The sequence below is a fragment of the Coturnix japonica genome, unplaced genomic scaffold, assembly GCF_054131305.1.
Source record: "Coturnix japonica strain WE unplaced genomic scaffold, WE-NBRP24 Scf071, whole genome shotgun sequence".
Classification (NCBI taxonomy): domain Eukaryota; kingdom Metazoa; phylum Chordata; class Aves; order Galliformes; family Phasianidae; genus Coturnix; species Coturnix japonica.
In genome coordinates, this window is record NW_028188974.1 from 385,976 (window position 1) to 404,545 (window position 18,570).

Consider the following 18,570-nt stretch of genomic DNA (forward strand, 5'->3'; position numbering starts at 1 on the left):
GATCCATGGTGGTACCAGATGATGGGGACCAGGATTCCCACGATCGCCTATTGAAAAAGCTAAACAACATGAGTTCCTCTCGACCCGTATCATCGAAAATCTCAACCATAAAAAAGAGAGGTCCTCATATTCAAGCAAATGACAACGATAAGACCATACGTTTTGCTTTGTTGTATTTCTTGAGTAATCATGGGGAGGATATAAAGAGGTGGTATAATTCATCCACTTCTGCACTTCAGGCACGAGTGAAAGAATTACAGTACAAAACAACCACCAAGGCGAACTCTTCCAAAAGGGGGAAAGTTCCAGTTGCTGCAAGCCACCGAGGTAAACAATAGAGGGGCCCTGCCCCCAGCCAGGGGGGGGAAAGGGACAACAGAGTATACTGGACTGTGTGGATTAAGTGGCCTGGCACATCTCAACCACAGAAATATAAAGCCTTGGTGGACACTGGTGCACAATGCACCCTAATGCCCTCAAGTCACCAAGGGACACAACCAATATATATCCATGGAGTGACTGGGGGTTCTCAAGAATTGACTATGTTGGAGGCCGAAATAAGCCTCACTGGTAAAAACTGGCAAAAACACCCTATTGTGACTGGTCCAGAGGCTCCATGTATACTGGGAATCGATTACCTTAGGATGGGATATTTTAAGGATCCCAAGGGGTATCGATGGGCCTTTGGGATAGCTGCTGTTAACACAAACGGCGTTAAGCAGTTGTCAGCTTTACCTGGTCTGTCAGATGATCCTTCTGCTGTGGGGTTGCTCCAGGTAAAAGACCAAGAGGTACCAATTGCCACCAAAGTGGTTCACAGACGGCAGTACCGCACCAATAGGGACTCATTGCTCCCCATTCACAAGCTAATTCGCCAATTAGAAAATCAGGGAGTGATAAGCAAAACTCACTCGCCTTTTAACAGCCCCATATGGCCAGTGCGTAAAACCAGTGGGGAATGGAGGCTGACTGTAGATTACCGTGGCCTGAATGAAGTCACACCTCCATTAAGTGCTGCTGTACCAGACATGCTAGAACTCCAGTATGAACTGGAGTCAAAAGAAGGTAGGTGGTATGCCACCATTGACATTGCTAATGCCTTCTTTTCCATCCCATTGGCTGCAAAATGTAGGCCACAGTTTGCTTTTACCTGGAAAGGTATTCAGTATACCTGGAACCGTTTACCTCAAGGGTGGAAGCACAGCCCAACCATTTGCCATGGGTTGATCCAAGCTGTCTTGGAACAGGGTAATGCTCCTGAGCACTTGCAGTATATTGATGATATTGTAGTGTGGGGCCATACAGCAGCAGAGGTTTTCCAGAAAGGAAAACAGATAATCCAAATTCTTTTGAAAGCTGGTTTTGCCATTAAGCGCAGCAAGGTGAAGGGGCCTGCCCAGGAAATCCAGTTCTTAGGTATAAAATGGCAAGATGGACGTCGTCACATCCCAGCAGATGTGATTGACAAAATCACTGCTATGTCTCCGCCCACCAACAAAACAGAGACCCAATCTTTTCTGGGAGTAGTGGGCTTTTGGAGAATGCATGTCCCAAACTACAGCCACATAGTGAGCCCCCTCTATCAGGTAACACGGAAGAAGAATAATTTCTCATGGGGTCCTGAGCAGCAGCAGGCTTTTGAGCAGGTAAAACAAGAGATAGCCCGTGCCGTGGCCTTGGGGCCAGTACGGACGGGACAGGATGTGAAGAACATCCTCTACACTGCTGCTGGAGAGAAAGGTCCCACCTGGAGTTTGTGGCAAAGAGCCTCAGGAGAGACCCGAGGCCGACCCCTAGGATTCTGGAGTCGAGCATATAAAGGGTCTGAGGAGCGCTACACTCCGACTGAGAAGGAGATCTTAGCCGTGTATGAGGGGGTTCGGGCTGCTTCTGAAGTAGTTAGGACAGAGGTTCAGCTTCTTCTAGCACCTCTCTTGCTAGTAATAAACTGGATGTTTAAAGGACAGGTTCCCTCCATCCATCATGCTACTGATGCCACTTGGAGTAAGTGGATTTCATTAATTACTCAACGAGCTCGAATGGGAAAACTCAGCCGTCCTGGAATTCTAGAAGTGATCATGGACTGGCCTGAGAGTAAAAAAATTGAAAAACCACCTACAGAAGAGGTATCACGTGCTAAAGAGGCACCACCATACAATGAGCTACCAGAAAACGAAAAGAAATTTGCACTATTCACAGATGGATCATGTCGTATTGTAGGGAAGCATCGCAGATGGAAAGCTGCTGTATGGAGCCCCACACGACAAGTTGCAGAGGCCACTGAAGGTAAAGGAGAATCAAGTCAGTTCGCAGAGGTAAAGGCTGTTCAGCTAGCTTTAGATGTGGCTGAACGGGAGAGATGGCCAATGCTTCATCTTTATACTGATTCATGGATGGTGGCAAATGCCTTATGGGGGTGGTTGCAACAGTGGGAAGATGATAATTGGCAACGAAAGTGTAAACCTGTTTGGGCTGCTGAACTGTGGAAAGACATTGCTGCCCGAATAAGGAACATTGTTGTAAAGGTGCGCCATGTAGATGCTCATGTGCCTAAAAGTAAGGCTACTGAAGAACATAAAAATAACCATCAGGTTGATCGAGCTGCTAAAATTGAGGTGGCTCAAATAGACTTGGACTGGCAGAACAAGGGTGAATTATTCCTAGCTCGGTGGGCCCACGAGACTTCAGGTCATCAAGGAAGGGATGCGACATACAAGTGGGCCAGAGACCGAGGGGTGGACTTAACTATGGACGCTATTGCTCAAGTTATTCATGATTGTGAAACATGCGCCATAATTAAACAAGCCAAGAGGATGAAACCTTTTTGGGGGGAAGGGCGATGGCAAAAGTATAAATATGGAGAGGCATGGCAGGTTGATTATATCACCTTGCCACGATCTCGCAATGGTAAGCGGTATGTACTCACCATGGTGGAGGCAACCACTGGGTGGCTCGAAACATACGCAGTACCCCATGCTACCGCCCGAAACACCATATTAGGGTTGGAAAAGCAAATCCTGTGGCGGCCTGGCACTCCAGAAAGAATTGAATCAGATAATGGGACCCATTTTAAAAATTCTCTTGTAACCACTTGGGCCAAAAATCATGGCATTGAGTGGATTTACCATATTCCCTATCATGCACCAGCTTCTGGTAAGATTGAACGATTCAATGGGTTGTTGAAAACTATGTTGAAAGCAATGGGTGGTGGAACGTACAAAAACTGGGAGAACCATTTAGCAGAAGCCACCTGGTTGGTCAACACTCGAGGATCTAGTAATCGTAATGGTCCTAACCAATCCAGCTCCCTACGTACTGTGGAGGGAGATAAGGTTCCTGTAGTACACATAAAAAGTGTGTTGGGAAAAACAGTTTGGGTCCTTCCAGCGTCTGGAAAGGGCAAACCTCTCCGGGGTACTGTCTTTGCCCAGGGACCTGGGTGCACATGGTGGGTGATGGACAAAAATGGGAATGTCCAATGTGTACCACAAGGGAATTTGATGTTGGGGGAGTGCAGCCAATGATTTCTTGTAGATATATAGGTAGAATCTCAGAAAATATTTGACGAATGTCCAATTAGGTACAGGGCTTAAGATAGAGTGGATTAATGTTAAGGAAACACTTTTTTTCTCTATATACCTTAATTAGGCATTCTGTAAGCAAGTTTTCCATCTGGACTCTATATCGTGCACTGGCCATGCATGTGTAGAGCACACATGGAAAGAAGTATAAGTCAAAAGGAGATCTGCTGTGGTGGCTGGGAAAGGATGAGTGCACCTTGATGTGGGGGACGCCCTACTAGCACTACCTTTCTCCTCTTCCGCTGACATGTCTTCCTTTTTTCTGGCAGTTTTGCCATTTTTTTCTCAAAATTAATAAATAGTAGGTTAGGTTACAGAGTTTTGTTCTCAACTTAGGGATTTGTATGGAATAAATATAAATTGCTGAGACAATAAGGTTGCTGATTATTCACAACTATATGTATGAGTGTGTATGTATGTATAAACATAATGTAATGATGTAGAATAAGGGGTGGAATGTCATGGTTTAATAATTTTGTAATTTTGCTATCAGTATTCCACATCATAACATCATATAAAGCATGAATAATTTTTCTGAATCTGCTACTTACAGAAGAAGACTACATCTCCCAGAGAGCAACACGATAGGTCACGGGACCTGGACTCTATATTAACTCTGTCGCAGAACAGACTGATCTCTTTCGAGTTCTGGCGTTCAGGGGAGTGTGTGGGAGCCTTTCAGCCGTTCGCCTAGATTCACAGTAGGCCTCTCGGTTACGGGACTCATTCTCTCTCCTATTTTGTCTGATTCGTTAGCTCAATTTTCAATTATATTATATTATATTTTATTATCCTGTATTTCGATATAGTATTTAGTAAATAAGTGTGCCTCCTTAGATCGTTGCCGCTGTTTTCTTTTCCTAATTAACTTTTTTTCCTTTTGGCCTAGGGCCCCCGCGGGGCCCACGGCCCCCTGTCACGGGTGTAAGTGGATTTTTCGTTCAAACCGTGACACTCAACCATGCTCATAGCACAGGAGTGGGTTTTTTATGCCACTTCCTCATGTCTTCTCTATGATCACATAAGTAATTCCACAAGGCAGCATGCAACATATATTTACTACTGTCATTTGATTGAGCAGGAAGGTGTTTGCCTTTGATATCTGAGATTTTTAATGATACAGGTAAGGAGGAGGGTTTATCACCTTTAATTAGTTTGTTCAGCTCCTTCAGTAGACTCCTTTGATCATCCTGATCTTCATCAGGTGTTTCTGATACTACTACGGGTTCATCACAATTAATCAATAGAGACAATTCCTTCTCCACTTTATCTAGGCTGTCTGTTACTTTTTGGCTGTTTCCCTCTAACACTGGATACCTTTTGCAATCGTATTGCATTTTTTCATCTCAGGCTTCAGATTGTCTTTGAAGGGATATCTTTCCTTTACAGTTAATAACACTTATTCCCAGAGGGTGGTGGCTCCATCCAAACATCTACTAATCCCTCTGTCAATAGGTGAGTCTGGCAAAATGCCTCCTAGTTGGTGAGCTTCATTACCATCTAGAAACACGCTACTGGCCCTGTTGTTACAACAGCAAAGCAACCAGGTGTCAATAGTCTCATTCAGGTGCTGTATCAACTTCTTTCTTGATCCTTGGATTTCAGTCATTTTCAGGGGTCGACAAGTAGTGGTAACAGTGACTTCCTCTTCCTCAGTCTCCTCTCCATGACTCATAGTTTTTTCTGTTGTCTTTCTTAATGATGATGGTTTTGGGGATGGCCCCTCACCTGAATCTTACTCCTTTTTTCCATTCTAGATGCTAAGACACCTGTTTCCTTTTCTGCCCCTCCACAGGGGCAACTGACATTGATACTAGTGCTTCCTGTGACCAATCAGTATTGAGTTGGAGACTTCCCCCTTTGATTTGAGTCTCAGCTTGGAAACTTGCTCTTTACAGAATAGTATTGTACAGAGCTTTGTAAGCAGAAGCCAAGCCCCAAATAAGTCATACCTCCTCAGATCTATCTAAGCCGCACCATCCCTGACTCAAATACTGGCTTAGTTTCTCAGGATCCCACAGGTGTTCAAGAGTGAAATCCCATGACACCTGGGGTCCCCAAGCTTCTAAGATTTTTCCTAAACTTCTCCATATTCCCTCACACTCAACGTTCTCTGGTTTTGGGGAAAGTTTATTCCACATAATGTACATTATTATTAGGAGGAATACATTCAGAGAGATTGATAACATGGTCCCTGGGTTGGCATTTCAAACATGCGTTAAGAGCTGAGAAGAGAACCTGGAAACCAGTCTAAACATCGTATTGTGTGTTGAATTAGCTGCTCCCTCTGGAGTGCATAGGTACCAGTCAGGTATCTCTATCAGTGCCCTGAATTGGTTATTTATAGATGCAACTCTGACACTGAAAATGATGATCCTAATAAGAAAACAATATGTTCCCATAAACACAATGGTCTTTAATCCTTTATACAATTCTGTTCTCTTAAAATGAAGAACAGGTTTATAGCTGGCAGTTGCTAGAAACGGAAGACAGGAAAAAAAGCCTCAGTACAGTGTCTGGAGTCTTGCAGACCACTCAGTCTATAATCATAGTATCATAGTATCATAGTATCATAGTATCATAGTATCATAGTATCATAGTATCGTAGTCTCGTGCGGGTTGGAAGGGACCTTAGAGATCATCGAGTCCAACCCCCCGGGATTCGAGCCTCCTCGAATCCCTGAGCTCTGCCCTGGTGAGGCTTCATCTGGAATACTGTGTCCAGTTCTGGGCTCCCCAGTACAAAAAAGACAGGGATCTCTTGGAAAGAGTCCAGTGGAGGGCCACTAAGATGGTGAAGGGCCTGGAGCATCTCTCCTATGAGGAGAGACTTAGGGAACTGGGTCTGTTTAGCCTTGAGAAAAGAAGGCTGAGAGGGGACTTGATCCAGGTTTATAAATACCTGAGGTGTGAGAGCCATAGTGGTGAGGCTGGTCTCTTTTCAGTAGTGTGTGGGGACAGGACTAGGGGTAATGTACTGAAACTTCAGCACAGGAAGTTCCGCACGAATGTGCGGAAGAACTTCTTTACGGCGAGGGTGACGGAGCACTGGAACAGGCTGCCCAGGGAGGTGGTGGAGGAACATGTCAAGGAAAATGTCCACCCCTTACTTGATGCAGCAGGGAATGTGACCACTGAGGATAAGGAGAAGGCTGAGGTCCTCAGTGCCTTCTTTACATATGCCTTTAATGGGCAGAACATTTATCCTCAAGTGCTTAACCAATCTCTTCTCCTTCTATGACTGGGTGACCAGGCTAGTAGATGAGGGTAAGGCAGTTCATGTAGTTTACCTAGACTTCAGCAAAGCCTTTGACATGGTCTCTCACAGTATCCTCCTGAGGAAACCGGCTGCCCGTGGCCTGGACAGGTATACCCTTTTTTGAGTAAGGAACTGGCTAGAGGGTCGTGCCCAGAGGGTAGTGGTTAAGTGGTTAAGTGGGAGTTAAGTCCTGCTGGTGACCCGTTACAAGTGGTGTCCCCCAGGGGCTGGTTCTAGGGCCCATCTTGTTTAACATCTTCAGTGATGACCTGGATGAGGGAATCGAGTGTACCCTCAGTAAGTTTGCAGATGACACCAAATTGGCTGTGAGTGTCAATCTGCCTGGGGGTAGCGAGGCCCTCCAGAGGGATCTGGATAGGTTGAATTGCTGAGCTGAGGTGAATTGGATGAGGTTTAACAAGGACAAGTGCCGGGTCCTGCATTTTGGCCACAATAACCACATGCAGCGCTATAGGCTTGGGGCTGAGTGGCTGGATGACTGTGAAGAGGAAAGGGACCTGGGGGTGTTGGTTGATGCTCAGCTGAACATGAGCCAACAGTGTGCCAAGAAGGGTGGCCAAGAAGGCCAATGCCATCCTGGCCTGCATTAGATAGCCTGCATAGTGTGGTCAGCAGGAGCAGGAAAGTAATTGTACCTCTGTACTCAGCTCTGGTGAGGCTGCATCTCGAGTACTGTGTTCAGTTTTGGTCTCCTCACTACAAGAAAGACATTGAGGCCTTGGAATGTGTCCAGAGAAGGGAAACAAAATTGGTGAGGGGTCTGGAGCATGTCTTATGAGGAGCGGCTGAGGGAGCTGGGATTGTTTAGCCTGGAAAAGAGGAGGCTCGGGGGAGACCTCATTGCACTTTACAACTTCCTGAGGGGAGGTTGCGATGAGGAGGAGCTTGGCCTCTTCTCCCAGGCAACAAACAGGACCTGGGGAAATGGCCGCATGTAGTACCAGAGGAGGTTTAAATTAGACATAAAGAAAAACTTTTTTTCTCAGACAGTGGTCAGGCACTGGAATTCCCTGCCCAGGGAGGTGGTGGAGTCACCGTCCCTGGCAGTTTTCAAGAGGCATCTGGATGAGGAGCTACAAGATCTGGTTTAGTGTCTTGTGGTAGCAATGGTAATAGGAGGACAGTTGGACTAGATGATCTTGTAGGTCCTTTCCAACCTTGTGATTCTATGATTCTATGATATGGATTTTTGTATTTCTGTTCTGATCTTCAAAAAAACACATTGTGTCTTGCATCTAATTATGCTTAAGGTAATACATACTCACTTGCTTTTTTTATTGTGAAAGGTAAGAATCATAGAATCAGGCCAAAACCCTTCTCATCACAGCCTCCCTTTAGGAAGTTGTAGAGTGCAATGAGGTCTCTCCCGAGCCTCCTCTTCTCCCGACTAAACAATCCTAGCTCCCTCAGCCGCTCCTCATAAGACATGCTCCAGACCCCTCACCAATTTTGTTTCCCTTCTCTGGACACGTTCCAGAGCTTCAATGTCTTTCTTGTAGTGAGGAGCCCAAAACTGAACACAATACTAATACAGTCTGCAATGCCCGTTTGTTTCAGGGTACATTTGGATCTGAGAGACAGGATATCTCAGGAGCAGAGGTTAATGGCATGAGTTTCAATAGGACCAAGTGTCGGGTCCTGCATTTTGGTCACAACAACCCCAGGCAACCCTACAAGCTTGGGGAGGTGTGGCTGGAAAGCTGCCTGATGGAAAGGGACCTTGGTGTGCTGATGGACAGTCGGCTGAATATGAGCCAGCAGTGTGCCCAGGTGGCCAAGAAGGCCAATGGCATCCTGGCTTGTATCGAGAATGGTGTGGTGAATAGGACTAGGGAAGTCATCCTGCCCCTGTACTCAGTATTGGTGCGGCCTCACCTTGAGTACTGTGTTCAGTTTTGCTCACCTCAGTACAAAAAAGGCATGGAGGTGCTGGAGCAGGTCCAGAGAAGGGCAACAAGGCTTGTGAAGGGCTTGGAGAATCAGCCCTATGAGGAGAGGCTAAGGAAGCTGGGGCTGTTTAGTCTGGGGAAAAGGTGGCTGAGGGGAGACCTTATCGCTCTCTTCCAGTGTCTGAAAGGTGCTTACAGTGAGAGCGGGGCAAGTCTCTTCTCACTGGTGACAAGTGACAGGACGAGGGGAAATGGCCTCAAGTTGCGCCAGGGTAAGTTTAGGTTGGACGTTAGGAAACACTTCTTTACAGAAAGGGTAGTTAGGTACTGGAATAGGCTCCCCAGGGAGGTGGTTAAGTCGCTGTCCTTGGATTTGTTTAAGGATGTGGTGCTCGGGGATATGATTTAGCAGAGGGTTGTTAGAGTTAGGGTACTATGGTTAGGCTGCGGTTGGACTTGATGATCTTCAAGGTCTTTTCCAACCTGGGTAATTCTATAACTTTATTATGGCGCAAACAACCTTTTATACCCCAACTGCAGTCATGGCATAATATGATTGGATAACCCAGACATGGCACAACAAATGATTGGCTGACTTCCACCCAACTAAACAGTTTAACAATACCCTAACATTGTGACAACTCAGGACCGTTCCCGCCTAGTCCCCGCCCCTCTCACTCACCCAGCCTTCTCACAAGGTCGTAATGTCCCTGAAGCTATCATGTCCTCCCTGTTCTCTCAACCAACTCCCAACAGGAATGCAAGATAAACACACTATAATACAATATAATGCAATGTAATTAGATTTGCAGCTAATAAATCAAATATAATGAGAGTGTCTGAAAACTGAAGGCCTTATACTAATAGTAATAGTAATAGTCTCGTGCGGGTTGGAAGGGACCTTAGAGATCATCGAGTCCAACCCCGGGATTCGAGCCTCTGTGTAGCAGAGTGGCACTTCTACCACTTGCACCACAGGGGGGATTCGAACCCCGGGCCCCAGTGTTGCAACGCGGCATTCCTACCACTGCGCCACCGGGGCACACAATACTAATGCTGAGGTGAGACTTGCAGTCGGATTGAGCAGCAGGGAAGAAAGCCAGATGATTGAAGAGGGAGCATCAGGTGACCTACCAAGTCCTTATATCTGTTCCAAATGAGCAAATGATAACAGCACAGTGAACAGTCTTCTGGGGAATATAGTTGTAGTTCTCTTCTGGGACAGGTACCTAGGTCTGGAGCATTAACTGTTTAACTTATAGTGCATTACATGATGTTATGATGTGGAATACTGACAACCAAACATCATAAAACCATTACAACTACCAAAGCCATAATTTTAAAATCTGCATTGTAAATCAGCTGATCACTAGAGCTGGTCAAAACTGCTGATTTGACTATCTCATCACTAACTTGAATAAGATTTTCTCCCTGCTGCCAACCCCCTGCGCTAGAGCATCTGAAGGTTTTTACTTCTGTGTTGAGTTTCATAGTTTCGTGCGGGTTGGAAGGGACCTTAGAGATCATCGAGTCCAGCCCCCGGGATTCGAGCCTCTGTGTAGCAGAGCGGCACTTCTACCACTTGCACCACAGGGGGGATTCGAACTCCAGGCCCCAGTGTTGCAAGGCGGCGTCTTTAACCACTGTGCCAGACAGAAACCCAAAACTATGTTCATTCTTCCCAGAGTAGAAAAGTACTGATCAAGAGAATGTATGCAAGCATTAATGCAACTTTCAGATTATCAGTAACACCAAAAAATACTTTTACACTGAGAATCTACAGAATTATCCTGCGTCATTAGTCTCCTAGTAGGGGGAAAATAGATATTTGTGCAAGATTTCAATAGTAGGTAAAGAATATGTAAAAAGCTGTGCTTTTTTTTCCCTGTGAGTTTAGCTCCATTATTCATAGAAAAAAAGTGGCCACTTGATTGAAGTGTCTCACACTTAGTCTTGGAACTTAACAACAGAAATGAAGCTATAAGTATTGCTCCCCCCCCCCCCCCCCCCAACTATTTAGGTTAAAATGAGGGAGTTTCTTGGCTGCAGAGACATTAGTGCCAGCTCTAGTGGGAGGAAAAACCTCTTCTGTGACTTGTACTGGTTTACTAGCATACTGTACTTCTTGTTCAGAGTTTAGTGTTTGGACATTAAGGTACAGGGGGGTTCCGATTGCTTCCCTCATCAAGGGATTCCCGCAACAACAGGGCGGCCGCTGCTCTCGGTTGGGCAGCTCTCGCGAGAGCAGCTGACGCAGCGTGGGCGTTGCCAGGGCAACTGCTCTGCTTCCACGCCCCCCTGCCTAGAAAAAGCCTTCGAGAGGGTAGTGACACGCTGCTGCCCACTCTGAGACGGAGAGGAGGAGAAAGAGGGTGAGAATCACATAGGCTGCCTTAACAAGGTGCGTCTGTAAGCTACCCTTTGAAGGGGCTCCTTAGCAAGGAGCCTTGTTATTGCTGTTGAGTGATAAGTGCCAGGGCTTTTGTTAACAAACCCGGCAACGGGGTGAGAGCAGAGGCAGCAGCATGGGCAGCAGGGCAGAACTGATCATTTGCACCCCCTTAGGGCTTTCTTGTAGTTCTATAGAGTCTGCTGGTTGTCATGGATGCACCCTAGCGGAAGGCTACAGTAACAAAAACTGTGGAGACCCAAGCAGAGGTCCCATGCTCAGGTAGCATGAAGACTCTATCCAAAAAGACTGTAGAGAGCCAGATTGAGGTCTGGTGCATGTGCAAGAGGTTGAATAATGGTATGAAATGTGTGGCCACTCAGACTGAGGTCCCATCGTGAGATGCTAGTATGCAAGTCACTAGCTGTGAGGAGTGCCAGAGCCTGGCCTTTGCAATGCCACAGGATGGAGGCAGCACTTGTATAAGGTGTGAACAACTGAATGTCTTAATCAGCATTGTGATTGACCTGAAGGAAGAGGTGGAGTGGCTGAGGACCATAAAGGAATGTGAGAGGGAGATTGACTGGTGGTGCCAGTCCCTGTCGGCCTCAAGATCTCTGCACTCGGCTGAGGCTCCATATGGAGCATGTCAGCCCCTGCCACCTTGCAAACAGGTGGTAGAGGGGAACTGGCCAGCAGATGGTGTTGCAGTGAGCCCTCTGTCCTCTCTTCCCCCTAGCAGCAATTTGAGGGGGGAGTAGGAGTGGAAACAGGTACTGGCTCGGTGAAGGGGGCATCCCCCATCCCGAACATCCTTGGCTCCCCAGGTGCCTCTGCACAATAGGTTTGAGGCCCTGGAAATTGAGGGAGGGGTGAGTGAGAGTGTGGAGGGAGGTCCACCTGTAAGGTTGCCTTGGGTGAAGCGGTCGACCCCACGCCTCAGGACTGCCTCTACCTGAAAGGAAAGAAGGGTGGTTGTCATAGGTCACTCCTTCCTGACAGGAACGGAAAGCCCTATATGTCACCCTGACTCTACCAATAGGAAGGTGTGCTGCCTCCCTGGGGCACGGATCAGGGACATTTCAAGGAAACTTCCTGGGCTCATTCGCCCTTCTTATTACTACCCACTATTGATAATTCAGGCGGGCAGTGAGGAGGTTGCTGAGAGAAGCCTGAGGTCTATCAAGAAAGACTTCAGGGGACTGGGGCTAATACTTGATGGAGCTGGTGCACAGGTAGTCTTCTATACCTTCAGTGGCAGGAAAAGGTACTGAGAGCATCCAAAAAACCCAACTCTTAAACAGATGGCTTAAAGGCTGGTGTAAGCATAGGAATTTTGTTTTTTTTTGACCACAGGGCAATTTACTCAGCACCTAGCATGGCAGCTGCTGATGCGTGTAGCCTGTCTTCAAGGAGTAAGAGGGTCTTAGCTGAGGAACTGGCGGGACTCATTGACAGGTCTTTAAACTAGTTATGAAGGGGGAAGGGGACAAAACAAGGGCTGCTGGGGTTGAACGGGTCATTCAAGGGCTCGTACCAAACTCCATGGGCAAAGATGGCAGAGTACAAAGGGATGGAGTAGGGCAGGGGTATGCTGGGGATGCTACTGTTCTAGGGGATCCTAGACCCCCTATAAAAGCAGTGAGATGGAAAGCCTGGCTGAAGTGCCTTTATAACAATGCACACAGCCTGAGTAACAAACAGGAGTTGTAAACCGTGATGCACTTGGAAAGTTATGACCTTATGTCTATCACAGAAACATGGTGGGATGACTCCCACAACTGGAATACTGCCATTGATGGCTATCGGCTCTTTAGAAGGGACAGGCGAGGTAGGAAGGGTGGGGGAGTAGCCCTCTATGTAAGAGAGTGGATAGACTGTGAGGAGCTCCCTCTGAGAAACAGTCAGGAACAGGTTGAGAGCCTGTGGGTTAGAATTAGAGATGGGACTAATAAAGGTCAGCTGGTGTTAGGGGTATACTACAGGCCACCTGATCAAGGGGAGGCTGTTGACAAGGCTTTCTTGCTCCAGATGCGTGAGGCGGCGTGCTCACGGGCTCTCATCCTGGTGGGGGACTTCAACCATCTGGACATCTGTTGGAAAGACCACACGGCGAGCTGCAGGAGGTCCAGAAGGCTCATGGAATCCATTGATGATAACTTTCTGGTCCAGGTATTGGACAGCCTGACCAGAGGTGAAGCGTTGCTGGACCTGCTGCTCACCAATGCGGAGGAGATCGTCAAAGGCGTCAAGGTTGGAGGCAGCCTGGGCTGCAGCTACCATACCCTGATCGAGTTTGTGATCTTGAGGGATGTGGGCCTGGCAAATAGTGGGGTCAGGACCCTGAACTTCAGAAGAGCGAACTTCAAGCTACTCAATGGATTGTTGGCCAAGATCCCCTGGGGTGCTGTCCTTAAAGACAAGGATGTTGAGGAGAGCTGGCTACTCTTCAAGGATGCCCTCCTGAAAGCACAAGAGGTCTCTATCCCTCTGAATAACAAAGTGGGCAGATGAGGTAGGAAATCGCCATGGTTCAGCAAGTGGTAGGAATGCCGCATTGCAACACCGGAGACCCGGGTTCGAATCCCCTGTGGTGCAAGAGGTAGAAGTGCCGCTCTGCTACACAGGAGGCTCGAATCCCGGGGGTTGGACTCGATGATCTCTAAGGTCCCTTCCAACCCGCATGAGACTATGATACTATGATATGACCTGCTGAGTGAGCTGAGGGCCAAGAAAGGGGCGTACAAGCTCTGGAAACAAGGCCATGTCACCTGGGAAGAATACAGGGATGCCATCCAGACTTGCAGACATAGGATCAGGAAAGCCAAGGCACAGGCAGAACGGAACCTGGCGAGGGATGTGAAAAACCATAAGAAGACATTCTATAGGTACACTGGCCAGAAGAGACAGGCCAAAATGAGTGTACCTTCTTTGGTAAATTTAAAAGGATAGCTGGCTTCAATGGATGAAGAGAAAGCTAAGGTACTGAATGAGTTCTTTGCCTCACACAGAATCACAGACTTGTAGGGGTTGGAAGGGACCTCTAGAGATCATCGAGTCCAACCCCCCTGCCAAAGCAGGCTCCCTACACCATGTCACACAGGTAGGCGTCCAGGGCCGCCTCAGTCTTCACTGGCGGCCAGGATTCTAGTCTTTCTCACATCCCTGAGCCCTGCATCACCAAACCTCTATGTGGGGACCAGGGAGGTAAATCCCTCCCCGCTGTAAGGGCAGAGCAAGTCCGAGAGTGCCTCATGAGACTGAATGAGTACAAGTCTATGGGGCCAGATGGCGTGCATCCCAGGGTTCTGAAGGAGCTGGCTGTGGTGGTTGCTGAGCCACTCTCCATCATATTTGAGAAGTTGTGGCTGTCAGGTGAGGTCCCAGACGACTGGAGGAAGGGTCATGTCACTCCCATATACAAGAAAGGGAGGAAGGAGGACACGGGGAACTACAGGCTGGTGAGTCTCACCTCTGTGCCTGGAAAGATCATGGAAAAGATCCTCCTGTACAACATGCTCAATCACATGAGGAATGAGCGTGTAATCTGAGACAGCCAGCACGGCTTCACCAGGGGAAGGTCATGCTTAACCAATCTTGTGGCCTTCTATGATGGAGTGACAGCATTGGTTGACGAAGGGAAGGCAACCAATGTCATTTACCCGGATTTGAGTAAGGCCTTTGACATGGTCCCCCACCACATCCTCATCTCCAAATTGGAGGGATGTGGATTTGATGGGAGGACCACTCGATGGATAAGAAATTGGTTGAAAGGCCACAGACAGAGGGTGGTGATCAATGGCTCTATGTCCAGGTTGAGGCCAGTAAAGAGCGGTGTCCCCCAAGGATCTGTCTTGGGACCAGTGCTCTTTAACATCTTTATCAATGACATCGATGATGGAATCGAGTGCAGCTTCAGCAAGTTTGCTGATCACACTAAGCTGAGTGGTGCAGTTGACACAGTGGAAGGATGACATTCAGAGGGACCTTGACAGACTTGAAAGGTGGGCCTGGGTGAACCTAATGAGGTTCAACACGGCACAGTGCAAGGTTTTTCACTTGGGCCAGAAGAACCCCACGCACCTGTACAGACTGGGAGGAGTAGTCCTTGAGAGCAGCTCAGCAGAGAAGGACCTGGTGGTCCTGATGGACAAAAGACTCAACATGAGCCAGCAGTGCGCTCTGGCAGCCCGGAAAGCAAATGGGATCCTGGGCTCCATCAGGAGAGGGGTGGTCAGCAGGGATAGGGAGGTGATTGTCCCTCTCTACTCTGCTCTTGTGAGGCCCCATCTGGAGTACTGTGTCCAGGTGTGGAGCCCTCAGTACAAAAAAGACATGGAGATTTTGGAAAGGGTCCAGAGGAGGGCGACGAAGATGATCAGAGAGCTGGAGCACCTCCCCTACAAAGACAGTCTGAGAGAGCTGGGCTTGTTCAGCATGGAGAGAAGAAGGCTGCAGGGTGACCTCATTGCAGTCTTTCAGTACCTGAAGGGAACCTATAATCAGGAGGGGGGAGTAAACTCTTTGAAAGGGTAGATAACAGCAAAACAAGGGGAAATGGTTTTGAACTGAGGTAAGGAAGATTTAGGTTGGATGTCAGGGGGAAGTTCTTTACTATGAGTGGTGAGAGTTCGTCTCAGGGTGACCTCACAGTGCAAGGTTTTTCACTTGGGCCATGTCACGGAGTTCCCTCTAGAGCTCACTCCGTGACAGTGGGAACAAACCCAGGTGTCTCGCTCCAATTTACAGGAGGGAGGCAAGGTTCTTTGATATGTGTATATACCCGGCATGAGATTAAGAAGCAACGGTTCAAATGTTGTTTTTTTTTTTGTTTTTTTTTTTGTTTCTTTTACGTTCTGATTACAAGTGGCGGAGGGGAAGGTAGGCAGTGGGGGGGCAGCATGGGGGTGCGTTCTCTTGCGGCACTTCCTCTTCCATTTACCATGAACAATTACATTTCCATACACCATTTGCATTTATACTTTCATATACCACAAACATTTAACAATCACAAAGACAGTGACAATAACCAATATTATCAAATAAAATAAATAAATAGGGGTATTTGTGTCAGCAGAACTTTCCACTTGAGCATTTCCAAAGCAGTTCAGTTGCTGAGAGATATAAATAATAGTTTGGCAAGTTAAAGTACTGTTATAGTCTACCAAACTTTTCACAGGATAATGTGTAGGATACCCCACCATAAGAGGGATAATCCCAGAAACATACACATCTCTTATCAAAACTTATACAATTTTCAACAACCATGGTTTGTATGGAACTCCTGGACTTATATGACACTGAAAAACATCAGGCTTTATGATAGATTTCTTTTTTTTTTTTTTGTGACCACATCTAACAGATATTAGATAGGTCCCTTGGCTAATTTCCCAATTTGTTAGGAATTTGGAAACACTATAGAGGAGTTACATGCAAACCACAATCACTTTGAAAAAAAGAGGTAAAAGAAAGGGGTCAGAAGGTAATCGCTGTGCAGGGAGTGCCAGAAAGTCTGGATGACCTGAAAAAACTCTGAACCAAATTGTGAAGTTTTAACAGATCCAAGGACTGATATCAATCACAATCCACAACCACAACAAACAAAAACATAATACTATTGCAACCAAAATGTGTAGCAACGAGTTATATCAGTATTCTAGCAAGATCACATCTTTAATTTTTCTGTCACAAAACACAAATGGTTAAAGTCAGCTATGAGCCATTCTGTTTAGTGAAGGTCCCACAGGGATCTTCTGTAAAACACAACAAGACAACAACTTGCCCTTTGGGGGCTTTGCTAATACAATTTAAAAATGAGGGAACAATCCAGCGAAGAGTATATTTTACATTCCTTTTTTCGGGGTGTCCTTAGCCTTCCAAGGATATTTGTTAAGGGATTTTATTAAGGTTAGGGAAACTGGCCTCAAGTTAGCTGAGTCAGTGGACACAGGCTGGCCAGGGAGATAAGTGTTTCCCTAGCTTATCAGCAACTAGATCGTGACTCACAGGGGCAATTGGCAGGAGTGGTGAGGCACTGAGACAGAAGGTGTTAACAAACATCCACCCTTCACTGCCTTCCCCCCCCCCCCCCCCCCCCCCCCACCTCCCTCTCATCTGGGGGAGGGGGTGAAAACATCAGCTTTCCTTGAGCTTTTGTTCTGGCCACCAGTTAACTAATTTCTCTAACCTGACTGTGGGTAATCCATTCATCAAGTCTCGTGGAACACCCTTTTGCCAGCCCAGTGTCCAGAGATGATTACGTTTATGATCTATATTTTGCCTACCTGTTCTTACTGGCAATGAGACCCTTCCAGTTCCACTGAGCTTTGGACTAGGTGGCCTAGGAGCAAGGGTGGTTGCTGCGAGCCTTACTTCCCCTGGCTCAGATTTACTGGAAGAAGCCACAGGCCCATATTTCCTTTCATAATTAATCAACTCTTGGGCAACCTCCCCCCATGTCCATACTTTATACCCCGACTGCAAATGGCCTGAGGTGCCAGTTCCTTCTAAAACTGCTCGAGCTCTTTCTCCCTGGGACATAGCTTGTATCTTTCCTTGTAGTTGTATGCCTATAGGTTTCAGTGATTCTGGCAGTCCCCTGATTAAAGGAGTCATCCATTCAGGATCAACAGGCACCATCATAGGTGATTCGTGATGTGGCTGCAGCTTCCTATCATACATCATTTGCAGACAAGCAGCTTTTTGAACACTTTCCACTAATTGATCCATTGTCCCATTAATAGCAAGAGGGTCTCTCCTTTCTAAAGGGTTAAGACCACCTGCCCAATAGGCAGCCCTTTGTGTTAGGGACCAGGGAGCACGGTTGTTACCAGTAGTTAAAAATACGCTCGGTCCCCAATAACCTTCAGCTTCCTTTTCAGTTAACAGTATTTGGTCTCCACCAGTGAGACTAACCCTCCAAACATACTCCGTCTCTGATTCCTTTGGAGAGCGGCTAAAATCTTTTTTCAGTTTTGCTAATTCAGTGGCAGAAAAGGGAATTTCTTTAACATTCATTTGAGGGTCCAGATCCTCACTGTTATCAAATGTATATTCGGTTTTTATCAAACTATCAATCAGTTTTATCAAACCTCTAATTTGTTAAGCCTTTCCTTCATTCCTTGCAGTTCCTTCTGAGGAAACGTTTTTTCTTGAGGCAAATTATGGACAACAGTATGGCTAGTATTCTTATATGTTAATAGTTCCTTAAAAGCCATTTGCAACAAAACTGTATTATGTTGCTCTCTTTGTAATTGTTCCTCAAGGTTCACTATTTGATTCTGCAGAGTTTTTACCAATTCTTGCATTACTTTAACTGATTCCTGTAATGTTTGTATGGTTTGGGTTTCTTCCGAATGCTTTTCATCTCGGAACTCCACGGCAGCTTTTAAAGCAGCACCGAGTACCACACAAATAAACAATTTCCCTTTC

At 46.8% G+C, this 18,570-nt stretch overlaps 1 protein-coding gene across 8 annotated transcripts in view; it reads left to right on the forward strand.

Moving 5' to 3' along the window:
- The window catches only part of LOC146751606 (ubiquitin-conjugating enzyme E2 R2), a 136,622-nt gene that overhangs the window by 34,514 nt on the left and 83,538 nt on the right, over positions 1–18,570 (forward strand). Inside the window, exon 2 of one of the 8 annotated variants that reach the window (XM_085533936.1) lies at positions 13,171–18,570. The exons of the other annotated variants lie outside the window; for them this stretch is intronic. Within the exon in view, the coding sequence (XP_085390062.1) occupies positions 13,171–13,653 (483 nt within the window). The 3' untranslated portion in view covers positions 13,654–18,570. The remainder of the gene's footprint in view (positions 1–13,170) is intronic. 8 annotated transcript variants of the gene reach the window in all.